At 31.9% G+C, this 15,347-nt stretch overlaps 1 protein-coding gene across 3 annotated transcripts; it reads left to right on the top strand.

Annotated features, from left to right (window-relative positions):
• Nucleotides 1–1,781: 1,781 nt before the first annotated feature.
• LOC109803452 (subtilisin-like protease SBT2.6) lies at nucleotides 1,782–9,337 on the top strand. Of its 3 annotated transcripts, none has more exons than XM_083059251.1 (11): nucleotides 1,782–1,922; nucleotides 2,192–2,432; nucleotides 3,041–3,185; nucleotides 3,290–3,684; nucleotides 3,897–3,992; nucleotides 4,066–4,138; nucleotides 4,475–4,760; nucleotides 5,776–6,101; nucleotides 6,324–6,591; nucleotides 7,782–8,063; nucleotides 8,718–9,337. In XM_083059251.1, exons 2-11 carry the CDS (start codon nucleotides 2,245–2,247, stop codon nucleotides 9,125–9,127), a joined length of 2,469 nt encoding a protein of 822 aa, XP_082915377.1. In that variant the 5' UTR covers nucleotides 1,782–1,922; nucleotides 2,192–2,244; the 3' UTR covers nucleotides 9,128–9,337. The 3 variants fall into 3 exon arrangements, with proteins under 3 accessions (XP_082915377.1, XP_020220624.1, XP_020220623.1); XM_020365035.3 differs by having other exon boundaries at nucleotides 1,785–2,106; XM_020365034.3 differs by having other exon boundaries at nucleotides 1,786–2,432.
• The last annotated feature ends 6,010 nt before the right edge of the window (nucleotides 9,338–15,347 follow it).

Below are 15,347 nucleotides of genomic sequence, written 5' to 3'. Positions count from 1 at the left end.
CGACATTTTTGTCTTATTTTTCTTCTCCTATTTTCTTCCATTCTATTTTTCCAATAAAGAAACAACAGGTTAAGCTTGATAGTTTATTCAAAGGAAATTTAATTTCTTTTTAAAACAATAAATTCATTTCAGTAACAATAATCCGGTAGGTTGTACCATTTTATGAATATAAGTTAAATATAAATATGTAAATTAAAAAGTATTTAAGGAATGATCGTTTCTTTGATAATTAAAATGCAAGACATTTAAAATTTAAAATTGTTTTAACAAACAAAATATTATGTTAATAATGATTTATAAAATGTTTTTATGATAAATATAATTTATTAAAATAATTATTATGAAAATCTACTATGACGGTTTTAAAAATGGTTCCATTAGTACATGAATTATTAGTCTAAAAAACTATGATAAGAATTTATGGAAGAAAATAAATAACTGATTAATGAATTGGTTATGAGTTTAGGACAAGTCTGAATTTCTCTGACAAACAACAACCAGGTAAAAATAGGCAACAATAATTCCGCTAATTTTGCGCCGCCGCGCTTCGGAAAACAAAACAACCATTTCATTTGACCGCCAAACCAAACATAGAAATATGGCAAATGTTGAAAATAATAATAATAATAAACCCCGCACACATTTTTTTAACCATGGTAGTATTTTCTGGTAAGTAATGTCTACATATTAAGTGAGGATGATCTCTAAGAAAGGTTAATTTATTTCCTATCTAAAGTTAATATCTGAGTTTTTGATAATTTAGTAAAAAAAATAGATAATTTAATGTTGATAATTTTACATATTTTAACATTTCTTATAATACTAATATATCACTGGTAGTATTTTACTTTTGATTTATTAAATTTTTGCAATTTCTCTAAACACTGCAATATTTTATCATTAGTCTAATAAATTTTTACACATACCATAAATCAAACACGAACTTCTTATTAAATATATTATATTTATAACGTATGAATGTAACAGGGGTTGATCCACGCTTAAGCAAGGTTAGGGGTTCGAATCTTACCTTATGTATGCAGTTGCGTTAAATTTTGGGGCTAGCTATCTCACCTTTTAAGGTGCCTCCAACATAGCGAGGAAATTAGTCACTGCTATCGACGGTGGATACTTTAGGAACGAACTAAAAAAAAATGTACTTAATCATTACCATTTCTATCTCTTTAACTATTTTGTTTATATAAAATAAATTATATTAGAATGACAATATCAACTTTATGTACACTTCTAATTCTTAAATAGGAATTTTTACAATTCAATCTTTCACAACAATTATAATATGTTTAGTTCGATAGTAGTGACGTGATTTTTCACGTCAAATTAGAAGCAAGTAAATTATATGTGTTTGGAAACACATTCAAAACGTAAGTTGAATGATAAAATTACGTCTAAATGATCAAAATCAGTAAAAATTACTCATTGTTACTTCTCATAAATGTGGCTCAAATTAGATTTATCGTGCAGGTAAATGTGTGGTTAAATTTTCATGTTTTGAAGAGAATTGACGTGAAAATATACTATGAAGCGGATTACTAACCCTAAAACAACCACACATTTAATCATTACTTTTGATAATAAATATTTTGTGCTAATATCATAATTAAAAAAAATTTATTTAGTAGCCTTATATTAAACATAATAAATTTTGTAATGATAATGATAATATAGTAACTTTGAATAGCATGAAATAAAAAGATGTGTCTCGGAGGTGTATTTATGTAAGAAGAAAAAGTAGATTAGAAAAGATAATAGCACCTAACCCCCTCTGTGTATTGAATTTAATAATGAAAAGAAGAGTATAATAAGGTTGCATATATGGAGGAGTCTCTGGTCCTTCATGGCACAGCAAAGACGAAGCACAGGAATGAAGCGTGAGCGTTAGATCTCCGATCAGCACCCTGGTGCACCCGATCCCACTCCAATGCCTCTCCCTCTTCCTTTTCTTCTCTCGCACGATTCCTTCCTTCCACTTTTCCCTTAACTCCTTTATTCTCCACTCCGATCCAACTCACTCACTCCCACCGCTTCCTTCTCTAACTTCCATTCTCAATGCCTTCCTCAATTTCCCTTTCTCTTCTTCACCATGTTACTCTCTTAGTGCTCTGATTCTGTTGGATTATTTCTAACATTGTTTTCTTGATTCTTACTATTTGGTGCGGTGGTGAAGCAGATCTCGTGCTCCTCACTCTATATTTATTGGGATTGGCGCTGCATTGGTCAGAAATGAGGTTCGGGTGTGTATTTATGCCGATTCTGCTTTGCCTTGTGGTGTCTGCCAAGGCAGAGATTTACATAGTGACCGTTGAGGGAGAGCCTGTTGTGAGTTACAAGGGCGGTGTCGATGGCTTTGAAGCCACTGCGGTGGAATCTGATGATGATCATCATCATCATGATAAGGTTGATTCCACAAGGTATAGTAGTGTTTGCTGATAGATTTTTAATTCTTCAGGATTGTGGTTGCTAATGTAGGAATCGGGTGGTGGAGTTGAATTTGGTCGTTTTTTTTTTAATTTTTTTTTAATTGAATGCTGTGTGAAGAATGGAATGGTGGAAATTTGTCAACTGTTGGTCAACGAAGAAATTGTGTTTAGATGAGTTTTATTTACCGAATTTTATGGGATGATAAGAGAAGGGATAGAGAGGGAAGTAAAATAATCTTATCAAAAAGAAAAAATAATTGACGTGACGAAGGAAAAGAGAAAGAGAAAAAAAAAATTGTAGTTTGGAGAAAGTTTTATAAGAGTTTGTTTAATGAATAATATAACTCTTTTTGAAAAAAATGTATCAAGCCATATTAAATAATAAAGTGGTGATATTCTTATATGGTTGACTAGTGAATTCGGCTAGTATTTTTTTTTTTTTTTTTTGTTATTTCGCATCACTCTGTTTTGAACAAACTACAAAGTGGTTTTTTTTTTTTCTTGCATAAATTAATGCCAAGTGAGTGATGAACTGAGAGCTGGATGTTGATTTTTTTTTTTTTTTGCTTATTTTTTGTAATATTTTAATCTTGTTTCAGTGAAGTTGTTGTTTCTTACGCTCGCCACCTTGAAAAGAGACACGACATGCTTCTGGGGATGCTGTTTGAGAGTGGGACGTACGATAAGCTCTATAGCTATCGACATCTTATAAACGGGTTCGCTGTTGATCTTTCGCCAGAACAGGTGATGTCTTGTGTTCTTGCATTTTTACAATGATGTGGTTAATGATAATAAGTTTTGAGCTTTTGAATGTCATCTTAGCATATGTTGTCCTCTTATATTAGTAGGCGGAAACCCTTAGACATGCTCCTGGGGTGAAGTCTGTTGAGAGGGACTGGAAGGTGAAGAGGCTCACAACACATACCCCAGAATTTTTGGGGCTTCCGACTGGGGTATGGCCTTCAGGAGGAGGCCATGATCGGGCTGGAGAAGACATTGTGATTGGATTGGTGGACTCTGGAATTTATCCTCACCATCCAAGTTTTACTACTTATAATACTGAACCATATGGGCCAGTTTCCAGATATAGAGGAAAATGTGAAGTTGATCCTGACACCAAAAGAAGTTTCTGTAATGGTAAAATCATTGGAGCACAACATTTTGCTCGAGCTGCAATAGCTGCTGGGGCATTCAACCCTATAGTTGATTTTGCTTCGCCTCTGGATGGGGATGGGCATGGGAGGTTAGGCCCTGTTTCCTTCTTTAGTAACTTCTTCACTTAGAAGTTGGAAGCTTGACATAATAATAATAATAATAATAATAATAATAATATTATAAAAACTCATTTAATTTGATAGTACCAGTAGTCATGCTTGAAGCCATATCTTTTAATTTGATAACGGTTGTTCTTTTTGTTTCACAATTCCCGATTCTTCTTTCATCTTCATCTGGCAGTCATACAGCCTCTATTGCAGCTGGAAGAAATGGAATACCTGTGAGGATGTACGGACATGAATTTGGGAAAGCAAGTGGAATGGCTCCCCGAGCCAGGTGAGGAATGATACTCATACCCCCCTAATTGTTCAAATTTTGATTCTTAAAGCCTTGATGTTTTTCTCTTCAGGATTGCTGTGTACAAAGCACTCTATAGACTCTTTGGAGGATTTGTTGCAGATGTAGTTGCTGCAATTGATCAGGTATGCACTGTATTTTCATGTTGGTGTTTTATCTCAAAATGTTTTATCGTCTTACAATATATTGATGTCAGAAATTTTTTTTTGGCTCTTTCACTCTGGATGAATGACTCGGGATGAAAATCTCTCTCATGTTTTACTCCACTGATCTTGAGGCAATACATTGAATTGCTTATGAAGTGATGCTTCCTAATCAGTCTTTTTATTTTCGAATAAAAAAGCTTTAATTCAATATTCAAGTTCATCATAAAATTGAACAATCAGTAATAGTCTTATATTGTTTTAATTGTTAGTATTTTATCCCAAGACGGCTAATTATTTAAAATTGAAAGTGAACAGGCTGTGCATGATGGGGTGGATATACTTAGCCTTTCAGTTGGACCAAATAGTCCTCCATCAAACACCAAAACTTCATTTTTGAACCCTTTTGATGCTACACTTCTTGGAGCTGTGAAAGCTGGTGTTTTTGTCGCACAGGCTGCTGGAAATGGTGGTCCTTTTCCTAAGTCATTAGTTTCATATAGTCCATGGATTGCGACTGTAGCAGCAGCAATTGATGATCGTAGATATAAAAACCATCTGATCCTTGGAAATGGAAAAATCATAGCTGGAATTGGATTGTCACGTGAGTTTTCCAACTTCCTACTATGTTTCTTAGGATGTATTTTTCTTAACCTTGGACTGGTATTTGGAGATACAATGTTGATTTTGGTGTAAATCTTATTTGTAGTTGGTGAAGGTAAGGAAAAAAAAAGTAAAGAAAAACACATTCTATAAGTAGAATGAGTCTCATTCCATTTTACTGCTTTACTTCATGATTATTTTAGCATTGTTATCACGTGCGTCCAGTAGACAATAGAAACAAAAAGGATCTGTTTGAATAAATTTCTCTAAAAGCCCTTAAAAGAAAGAAAAATAGGAAGAGAAAATAAACTAGTTTATGCATAAACTGATTTTAACTTAAGAAATTTATTTTATTTTCCTTTCTATTTTTTCCTTTTAAAAGTGTTTTCGAAGAAGTTTATCTAAAGAAACCCAAAATAAAGAAAAACAGTCATAACGTTCTGCAAATAACATCAATTAGTTCCAAGTGTAGAGGTCCATCATTTTGAGAATAAGACCTGGCATAATCTTCCGTACTTTTGTTTACAATAACTGACAAAAACCATTAACTTGATTTAATTGTATCAAGTTTAATAGGTTTAAGGTTGAAGAAAAAAGTATTGAGTATTGGTATTTGCTCATTCATGTTTTATTTATCAAATAAATATAGGGATAGTTGAATGGTATTCACCTCTGGTTCTCTAAGGCATTCTGATGAGACATGTAACAAGTTACTATGTGAAAAGATAAATGCTAGTAACATACTATTTAATACACTCTTTCTACCACACTATTAACAATATAAATTCATAAGGTTTGTTTAACAATATAAATTCATTAGGTTTGTTTTATTAAATTGGATTCAGCTATAAATGTTGTGTCGGTGGGAAAGCAAATTCACGACTTGTTTCAAGATAATTAAAGCCACTTGAGTGTTCTGCAAACATCATGCTTATGTGCCAAAGCTTATTTATGGTTGTCCACAATTTATTTGATGTTTAGTTTTCTTATATACTTTGTGCTATGGGCTTTTGCAGCTTCTACACGTTTAAACAACACATACACATTGGTTGCTGCAAATGATGTGCTTCTAGACTCTTCGGTTATAAAGTACAGCCCTACTGACTGCCAGAGGCCAGAAGTTTTAAATAAGAACTTAATAAAGGGAAACATTCTTCTCTGTGGCTATTCTTACAATTTTGTTGTTGGCTCTGCATCAATAAAGAAAGTTTCAGAAACGGCAAAGGCCCTTGGAGCAGTTGGATTTGTTCTGTGTGTTGAAAATGTTTATCCTGGAGCAAAATTTGATCCGGTCCCTGTTGGCCTTCCTGGGATTCTAATCACAGATGTCAGCAAGTCTAAGGTACTTAACTTAGCTTTACCGACAAATTTAGGTAGATATGGATGATATTGATAAATGCTAACATATTCCATTTTCTTCTTGTAGTCGATAACTTAATCCACAGCCTAATATTCAGCTACTTATTTAATCTCCCTTTTTTTATGCTTTCATCAATACTTTTTTTATGATCACAAAGTATGTGCTATTTAAAATTATTTGGAAATGCAAATTCTTATTTTTCAGGAACTGATAGATTATTATAATATCTCCACACCAAGAGACTGGACTGGAAGGGTGAAGAGTTTCAAAGGTACAGGTAAAATTGAGGACGGTTTGATGCCTATTCTCCATAAATCTGCACCACAAGTAGCATTGTTTTCTGCTAGAGGGCCAAATATAAAGGACTTTAGTTTCCAAGAGGCAGATCTTCTCAAACCAGATATATTAGCTCCGGGTTCATTGATTTGGGGTGCTTGGTCTCTAAATGGAACTGATGAACCAAATTATGTCGGTAAGTAATGGTTTGACTAAATTGCCGCTTAAGTTTTTATGCTTCGAAGTTTCTGCCTACAGCTAAACAATTACCTCACTATTATAAAGCACCGATACTTCAATTTGCTTCACGTATTCATATCTGATACGTATCCAATATGATATTCTTGGATACTTCATCGATACGTGTCAATGAAGTATCCTTACCTTTAAAAATATTATGAAAATTTTATTTAGTTTTGATACTTTCAAATACTTCACCAATACTTATTGGTGATACTTATTGATAAAATATTCAAATTTTTGAAAAATTATGAAATATCTATTACAGATAAATAAGATATGTAACCATGTTTGATATAGAAACATAGAAATATTGATCTATGATAAACTATAAATAAAAATTGTTTTCTATATAGATAATTTTAAGAAAGGAATGAAATTGGTAATATTATTTCTATTTGTAAATAATAAAAAGTAATTTATGATGAAATGATTTATAATTTATTTATTTTTAGTAATATACAATAAATATGTTTTTAATTTGGATTTGCAAAATAGCAATTATATATTTAATGTTTATGAATTTTGATCAAAATTACAAGTAACATTTATTATGAGTTAATCACCAATATACTGTCAGTGTAAAGGTTTTTTACATTGCCAACTAATTATATCTTTTAATTGTGTCATATGTGTTTATAGTGACATGACACAATTAAAAAATATAATTAGTTGGCCGTGTAAAAAAACTTTACACTGACAGTGTATAGGTGATTAATTCTTATTATATTATATGAACATTGATACATATGATAACACGTATCTTACAAGTATCATATCCTATATATTTTAAAATAATCATATCATTGTATCAGATACGTGTCGTATCTAATACACGTATCGTATCGATACATCATAGCGGCTCACTACTGGGCTTAGCTTAAGTAAGTTAGGAATGCAGTTTTCTAGGTAGGGTAAACGTGTTAGGTTCAATTAGCAATATCCAAAAAAAAAAAAATTTCAAATGTGTTCATAGAAACTACTTCTTTGAAGGACTGTTTGTTACACGTGGCAGGATTCCTTAGTATTATTGGAATAATTATTGCTTGATTAAGGAAGGGAGATAGAAGAAAAACAAGAGATAGAGGATATCATCATCAACATGTCATAGAATTTGATTTATTTAAGCAGTTTTTACTTGAGCAGGAAAGGGGTTTGCCATGATATCTGGGACTAGTATGGCTGCACCACACATAGCTGGAATTGCAGCTCTTATAAAGCAGAAACATCCACATTGGAGCCCTGCTGCCATTAAATCAGCCTTGATGACAACATCAACAACTCTAGACAGAGCAGGAAATCCTATTTTAGCACAGCAATATTCTGAAACAGAAGCTATGAATCTGGTCAAAGCCACTCCTTTTGATTATGGGAGTGGGCACGTTAATCCAAGAGCAGCCTTGGACCCTGGCCTTATCTTTGATGCAGGTTTGTTTACTTCCTCCCTCTAATGTAACTATTTTGTTTGTCTTGGCACGTCTCTGTTCTGAGTTGACCAATAAATTCAGGAATTTCTGACAAAATATTCGAATTGGGTCCAAGTGGCAACATTTTTTTTTTTTTTAAACAATAGAGAATGGAAATGAGTCACAAAATATTAATGATCAAGTTTTAAAAAATGTCCTAGGGTTTTGGGTATCCATCACTGCGACCACAATTGCGGCCACGATAGCCTAGGTATGTATGACCATGAGATGTAATTATACGGTACCATAACAGAAAAGTCACTTAAAACGTGGTTAAAACTGTTCCTTGATGGTAAAGATTTGTATCAAGAGTTTTTTTGGAAACTTCCTTGCTAAAATTAGTTCTTAAATATATGTTTCTGAAGGTGTGCAAGTTCTCTTTCCTATATTGTGCATTTGTTCTTAATTTTCTAAAAACGTGCTCCAGTGATCAATTTTAGAGCGAGTTTAAATTGAAGTCACGATGTGAAAAATCACGTTTAATCATAAGTAAAAAATAATAATTTTTACCTAAATTAATATAGGGACATAGAAAAAAGATAAAATTACGTTTGAAAAAAAAAATCAAAGTATCAATACAAGCAAGAAAAATAAAATTGCCTAACCAATTTTGCAGGATACGAGGATTATCTTGGGTTCTTGTGCACAACACCTGGCATTGATGTTCATGAGATAAAGAACTACACAAACTCGCCATGTAACTACACCATGGGCCACCCATCAAACCTAAACACTCCATCCATCACAGTTTCCCATCTTGTAAGAACTCGAATAGTCACACGCACTGTGACAAATGTTGCTGACGAGGAAGAAACCTACGTGATCACAGCAAGGATGCAACCAGCAGTTGCCATAGACGTGAACCCTCCAGCAATGACCATCAAAGCAGGTGCGTCACGTAAGTTTTCCGTGACACTCACTGTTCGCTCAGTGACAGGAACCTATAGTTTTGGAGAGGTGTTAATGAAGGGAAACAGAGGGCACAAGGTGAGGATCCCAGTTCTGGCCAATGGATACTCAAGATAGCTCTAGACTCTAGTTTGGTCAGCAAAGAAAAGTTATGCCTGTAATATTCTTTGTAACTTGTGGTAATAAGGTACGGCGTTAGATTTATTCATGAAAATATAATATGGTGTTTAATAGATGTAAAGGTAAGCAGGTGTAAGGAGGAGACTCCTAGATTATTTTATTCCACATATAAAGTTTTGCTAATAACATCTTGTTATTTGTTGAAAACTTGTAATGCTCCTGCTTCTAAAGGGTTTTCGTGTATCTGCTCCCTTCTCCCACAATCATTTGTTTATAGCAGGTTGCAAGGGATACCATTAGAGTATGACATATATCGGTTATAAATAACGAGCTTGGTTGAATAAATTTTCATAAATATTTATTGAAAGTTTTCATAAATATATCGGTTATAAATAACGAGCAGGTTGCTCATGACATTTTTAGCGGATGTATTTCTCACATTTCTCTTTGAATTTTCTTTTCTTTTCTTTTCTATTTCTATTTGTATTTGTATTGCTCATACCAAGCTAAGTGTTGTAAATACCTAGTGGGAGCCATTAGAGATATAATTAAATAGGTGTTTGTTGGTAGAGAATTATTAGTTTGTTGCCTATTTATAAAAAGACATGATGTTATCCATTTATACTAAAAGTGTTCTCATTGTCAATATAATACATTTTTCACTTTATCCTTATAATATATATTTCTCTTAACTTTAATATTATTTATTTGCTCATATACAACTTAAGTGCAATGCATCCTATATATTTTTTCACTAGGATATAATATTTTTGATGAGTTAAGGTTTTTTAACAACTAAAAATTTCTTATTGAAAAAATAATTTAAATTTCAAATAAATTGAGTGAGAAGAAATTGAAAGAGTTATTTTAAGAATTTGTAATTTTTAGGATATTATTAGATTTATAAGTTCTTATCAATTTGTTTAATGTTTTTTTAGGAATATGTTTCTTTTTCTTTTTTAATTAGGATGATTCTAGTATTTAAAATTTGTATTATGGTTTTGCTTTATATAATGAGCCAAGAAATAAAATTACAATGTGTGTTTCATTGAAGATCTTTGGATGTGTGAATAATCTTATTGTGATGATGATTTTTTTCATTAGTGACATCAAAGCTATGACAGGGAATGCACAAAAGTTTGAGATGTTGTTATTTGATGGTAAGAAAAATTTTACGATTTGACAGTATACCATTCAACATATTTTAGTGCAACGAGATTTTGATCAAGCTTTGAAAGATAAAAAGTCAAATACTATCGAGGAAAAAGAATGGAGTTAGATCCAAAAGAAGGTTGTGAGCATGATTCGGTTAACTTTTACTCCTAAGATCAAGTGCAATGTGTTAAAGGAGACAACATTGAAAGCCTTGTAGGAGAAGCTCAAGAGCATTTATGCGTCTAAGTGTTGACCAATTGCCTATGTTTGAAGATGGAGTTGTATTAACTCAGAATGGAGATGGGAAGAAATCTTCATGATTGCATTAATCATTTTAACCAGCCAGTATGTCAATTGTTAAATGTAAATGAATTTTTTTTTTGACGAGGAGCAAATGTTGTTGTTAACTTCACTACCAAAGTCTTATAAATGTTTAGTTCAAATGTTATTAGTAGGGAAAACATCATTGAAGTTAGATGAGGTGACAATTACTCTAACAAAAAAAATGAGAGAATGATGACAAAAGAAAATATTGATATTGAAGGTCAAACACTAGTCGTGCAACATTCTCAACATTCTGAGCAAGGAAAAAGTACGTAATTCATGGAGACAATATGGGCCTAAGGAAGATCAAAGTTTCAATTACGTCTAGAACGATATATAAGTAAAGTGTAATGTTACTATTGTGGGAAAAAATGTCACATGCAATCAATATGCAAAGGAATGAGAGAGGAAATTAAAAATTGAGAACTACGAGGAGACATGATGATAACTCCAAGCTAATATAACTCATAACTTTGATGATGATGATGATGTTTATTTAGCAACTACTGAGTAAATTGCTAAATCAAAATGTAATAGATTTTACTAACTCAAAACATATTGGTAAAGACCAAAAAATGTTTCACACTTTAAAAACTAATGTTGAGTTTGATCAATTCAAGTTAGGAAATGGTGGGAAAATGAAGGTTAAATGCATTGGGACTATAAGAACGAAGCTTCACAAAGGTGTTATCCAAACTTTTGAAAATGTGAGGTATGTATATACATTCTACTGCGTCCAATAATTTTATTGGGAGAGTGGAGAGGACATGGCAAGACTATAGATATGTTGGTTTAAAATAAGGATACAAAGTGTACAAGGGAAAATGCTTGATTTGCAAGGACAAAAACAAAAAAAAACCTTTGCTACTTGGAGGGGTAAGTTTTAAAAAGATAAATGTTTTGAATCTAGTTATTTAGAAATTTTTAATTAAGAGATTATTTATTAGTAAAATAATTCAAATTTTAAATAAATTGAGTGAGTGAACATTGAAAAATATTTTAAAAATTTGTAATATTTAAGATATTATTTAGATTTATAATTTTTTTATTAATTTATTTTAATATCTTTTAGCAATTTGTTTCCTTTTTTTAATTAGGATGATTATAATATTCAAATTTTTTATTATAATTTTGTATTATATATAAAGTCAAAAAATAAAATTACCATATATGTTCTCTTTAACATCCTTCAACATGTTACTGATCTTATCATAAAGAAGAGTTTTTTCCATCATTGCCTAATAATAATAAATGTCCCTCAGTACCTAAAAGAAAACAAAGACGTGACTTGTTGAATTAGATGACATGGTTTTAGATATTTTGGGTACAAATTGGTCTTGCACATACTAGACATTAATTGCGAGGTCAATATTTGCACACCCTTATCACTTATCAGTATCATCTGCATGATGTTAACCAGTTACAAGTCATACACAATTCAATGATGTTTTGCAGCTACACAATCTTGTGCCCATGCTATCCTTTATATATAACCACGTGCTTCTCGTATGGAGTTACATACGTTGTTCTTATAATTACTAACCATTTTCGTGTGCAAAGTTTTCTAATGTGAATTTGAATTCAATTCAATGCCTTTAAGAATAAACGCGTCTTTTAATTGAGAGGAGAGGTGTAGATATGGAGTTGGTGAGATCATTCAAAAGAAATTCATTTACTACCTTTGGGTCTTTTAAGCAAATTTTCATTAGAATATGTGATGCAATCATCTTCAGGCCAAGAAGATCAAGAGGTGATACATTGAAGGACTTAAGAGGAATGAGTTAAAAAATTGAACCTCTTTGATTGCTTCGCAAGCTTTGAAACTTGGTTCCTTGTTTTCGCATTCAAGTCTCAACTTCAAGAAAAGATTGGACAAAAGAGATGAATCTGGGAGGAGATCAACAACCACTCCTACAAGCCATTTCCATCAATATGTCATTAGTTTTTAAAGGAAATATATAGGATTTATAAAGTGGTAATGCATCACATAAAATCCAACCTTATGTTATACCTAGAGCTGTCAAAACGGGCCAACTCGGCCCATGTGGGCCGGCCCACCTTGACCCACTTTAAAAACGAGCCAATCCAACCCGGCCCACTTTTGATTTTCTCAAAAAAATCTGGCCCGGCCCGGCCCACCACGGGTTGGTGGGTTATACGGGCCAGCCCACCAACCCACCAAAAATTAAAAAAAAAATTATCAACAAATTTTAAAATTTTAAATTAATTATAAATTAACATAATAGTCATAAAATTAACATCATTAATAGTCATAAGTCATAATTCATCATACAAAATTAAATACAAATCATGATGAAAGTCTAAAATAAAAAATTTTCAATATCCCATCATACAAAATAAACTACAAATCATGCTTAAATTTTTGTTGCAAAAAAAAAATGGTGGGTTGGTGGGCTACCCGGCCCACCACGGTTTAGCCCGGATGGACCGGGTCAAAGTGGGCAGGGTTGAAATATACTCACCTACTATAAAACTTCCATTTTTTGGTCCGGCCCGGTCCGTTTTCAAGGTGAGCCGGGTTGGCCCACGGGTCCCGACCCACTTTGACGGCTCTAGTTATACCCTTCAAGCATTTTCAAGCTTAGATCAGCAAGTTGCTTCATCCATGTGCTAAGTGAGGCAAATTAAGCACTAATTAATTGAATTTTCTTAACAAAGAAGGTTCAGCATGTGATTAATATAGGATTTATAAAGTGGTAATGCATCACATGAAATTCAACCTTATGTTATACCCTTCAAGCATTTTCAAGCTTAGATCAGGAAGTTGCTTCAACCATGTGCTAGGTGAGGCAAATTAAGCACTAATTAATTGAATTTTCTTGACAAAGAAGGTTCACCATGTGATTAATAATGGGCAAATATTTAAATTAGGCATCGAACAACTAATATATGTAAGGCCATTTTTGGAAATAGATCAATCACATTCACGAGTAATATAGCATTTTTCACTTTAAACGAAGTCATGAATAAAGTTATATAAATTTCGAATTCAACATTTTTTAAACATTCATATTCTTTTTAATTTTTCACCTCTCTTTATAGCTTAAATATACCTTAAACATCGGAGTCATTAAGATGCATGTTAAAATTTAAGTAATACTTAATTTAGTTTTAATTTGATGAATTATAGCGATTTGATGTCTGCGTTTGTGTGTTTCAACTCAAATTTTAACTCAAACTCACAACTACTTTTGAAAATGTATTTTATTTTCCAAATAGTTCTATTTACTAGTTTATCATTTGATTTACACGTACAGATATAAATCAAAATTCCTATATTGTGACAATAACTCTTTCTTTGAGGATATATTGTGACAATAACATGATTAATTTTTCTGGATTAATTTATGTCATGAATAATTTTTTTTATCGAGGTATTCATTTATAATATATTCATTAATATAAATCATATACTCGTATTGATTGTTTATAAAAGATACGAAATAATTATTACTTAATTGTTTATAACAGATACGAAATAATTATTGCTTGATAATTGTCTTCACATTACATACCTGGAAGCCAGAAACATCCAATTCTAATTATCTGAAACTTAGGATAAGTCAACATGGTTGATGCAGACTCAATCTTACAAAAGCATGGACATCTATATTGGTTTAATAGTGATATGATAAAAGGGGTCAAAATAAATTTAATAATAATTATTGAGATATAGATTTTGATATTATTTTTAAGAAGTGATTTAGAATCTAATTTAATTTTATAAAATTAGTCTTTAAGAAGAGGATTATTTTACTTATATATAATTTTTTTTGTTCTTATCCAATGTTATTAGATTTGATCCGATAGAACCCCAAGCGTATGATTCAGCAGTAGGGGTTGATTTATGCTTAAGCAATGTCAGGAGTTCGAATCTTGTATTGTATATGTAGTCGCGTTAAATTTTGGGGTTAGTTATCTCATTTTTTGAGGTGTCTCCCTCGTAATGAGGAGATTAGTCACGAACTTCGTATTGCTAAAATAAAATAAAAATAAAAGTTAAAAAAATTGACTCAGTCGAGTCAGCCAAATTTGTTGAATCACCAATTTTTGGTCAAATGGTGGAGTCACCAATTTTTGGCTAAATCGGCCGAATCACACCATTAAAAACATCCTCGATCCATTGTACAACTTAAATCAATTAAATAGTCGATTTCTGGTTCAATCGATCCAAACCGAGTGTGGTAACACTGTTCTTATCATTAATTGATGATATTTATTTTTTAAAAAAGAATATCTTAGAAACATGCATGTATTTATTTATAACCTTTTGCACGGGTTTTTGTGATAAGATTTGATATATTTAAATGGATGGATCAGACTATGAGATGCAGTATGTGTAATTTATAAGGTACGTAATATGTTGGGCATTGCAGAGTGGGCTATTCTGATGGAAATGGGCAAATGGTGGTGCGTGGTCCTATTTTCTGATTCCTGTCGACCTTTTTTCATAGTAAAAAGCATCTTAATTTTTGAATTTCCTTATTTATTCGCACTAGAAAATTCACATCGTGTTGCGTGCAACTGCATAATCTAGCTGAGAAATTATAGCATGCATAGGAATAGGATCATAAATTTTAAACTTAAATATATTTTGAATTTATCAAATTTAAGACAAATTTAACTTTTGTCCCTCAAATTTAATAACTATTATTTTTAGTTTTTATATTTAAAAATATTGTTTTAGTTTCTTAGTTCATTAATAATATATAGGTTA

Source organism: Cajanus cajan, chromosome 1, assembly GCF_000230855.2.
Source record: "Cajanus cajan strain Asha chromosome 1, NIPB_CcT2T_4, whole genome shotgun sequence".
Classification (NCBI taxonomy): Eukaryota; Viridiplantae; Streptophyta; class Magnoliopsida; order Fabales; family Fabaceae; genus Cajanus; species Cajanus cajan.
The sequence above is the reverse complement of the archived record's forward strand: the minus strand, read 5'-3'. Positions and strand labels throughout refer to the sequence as shown.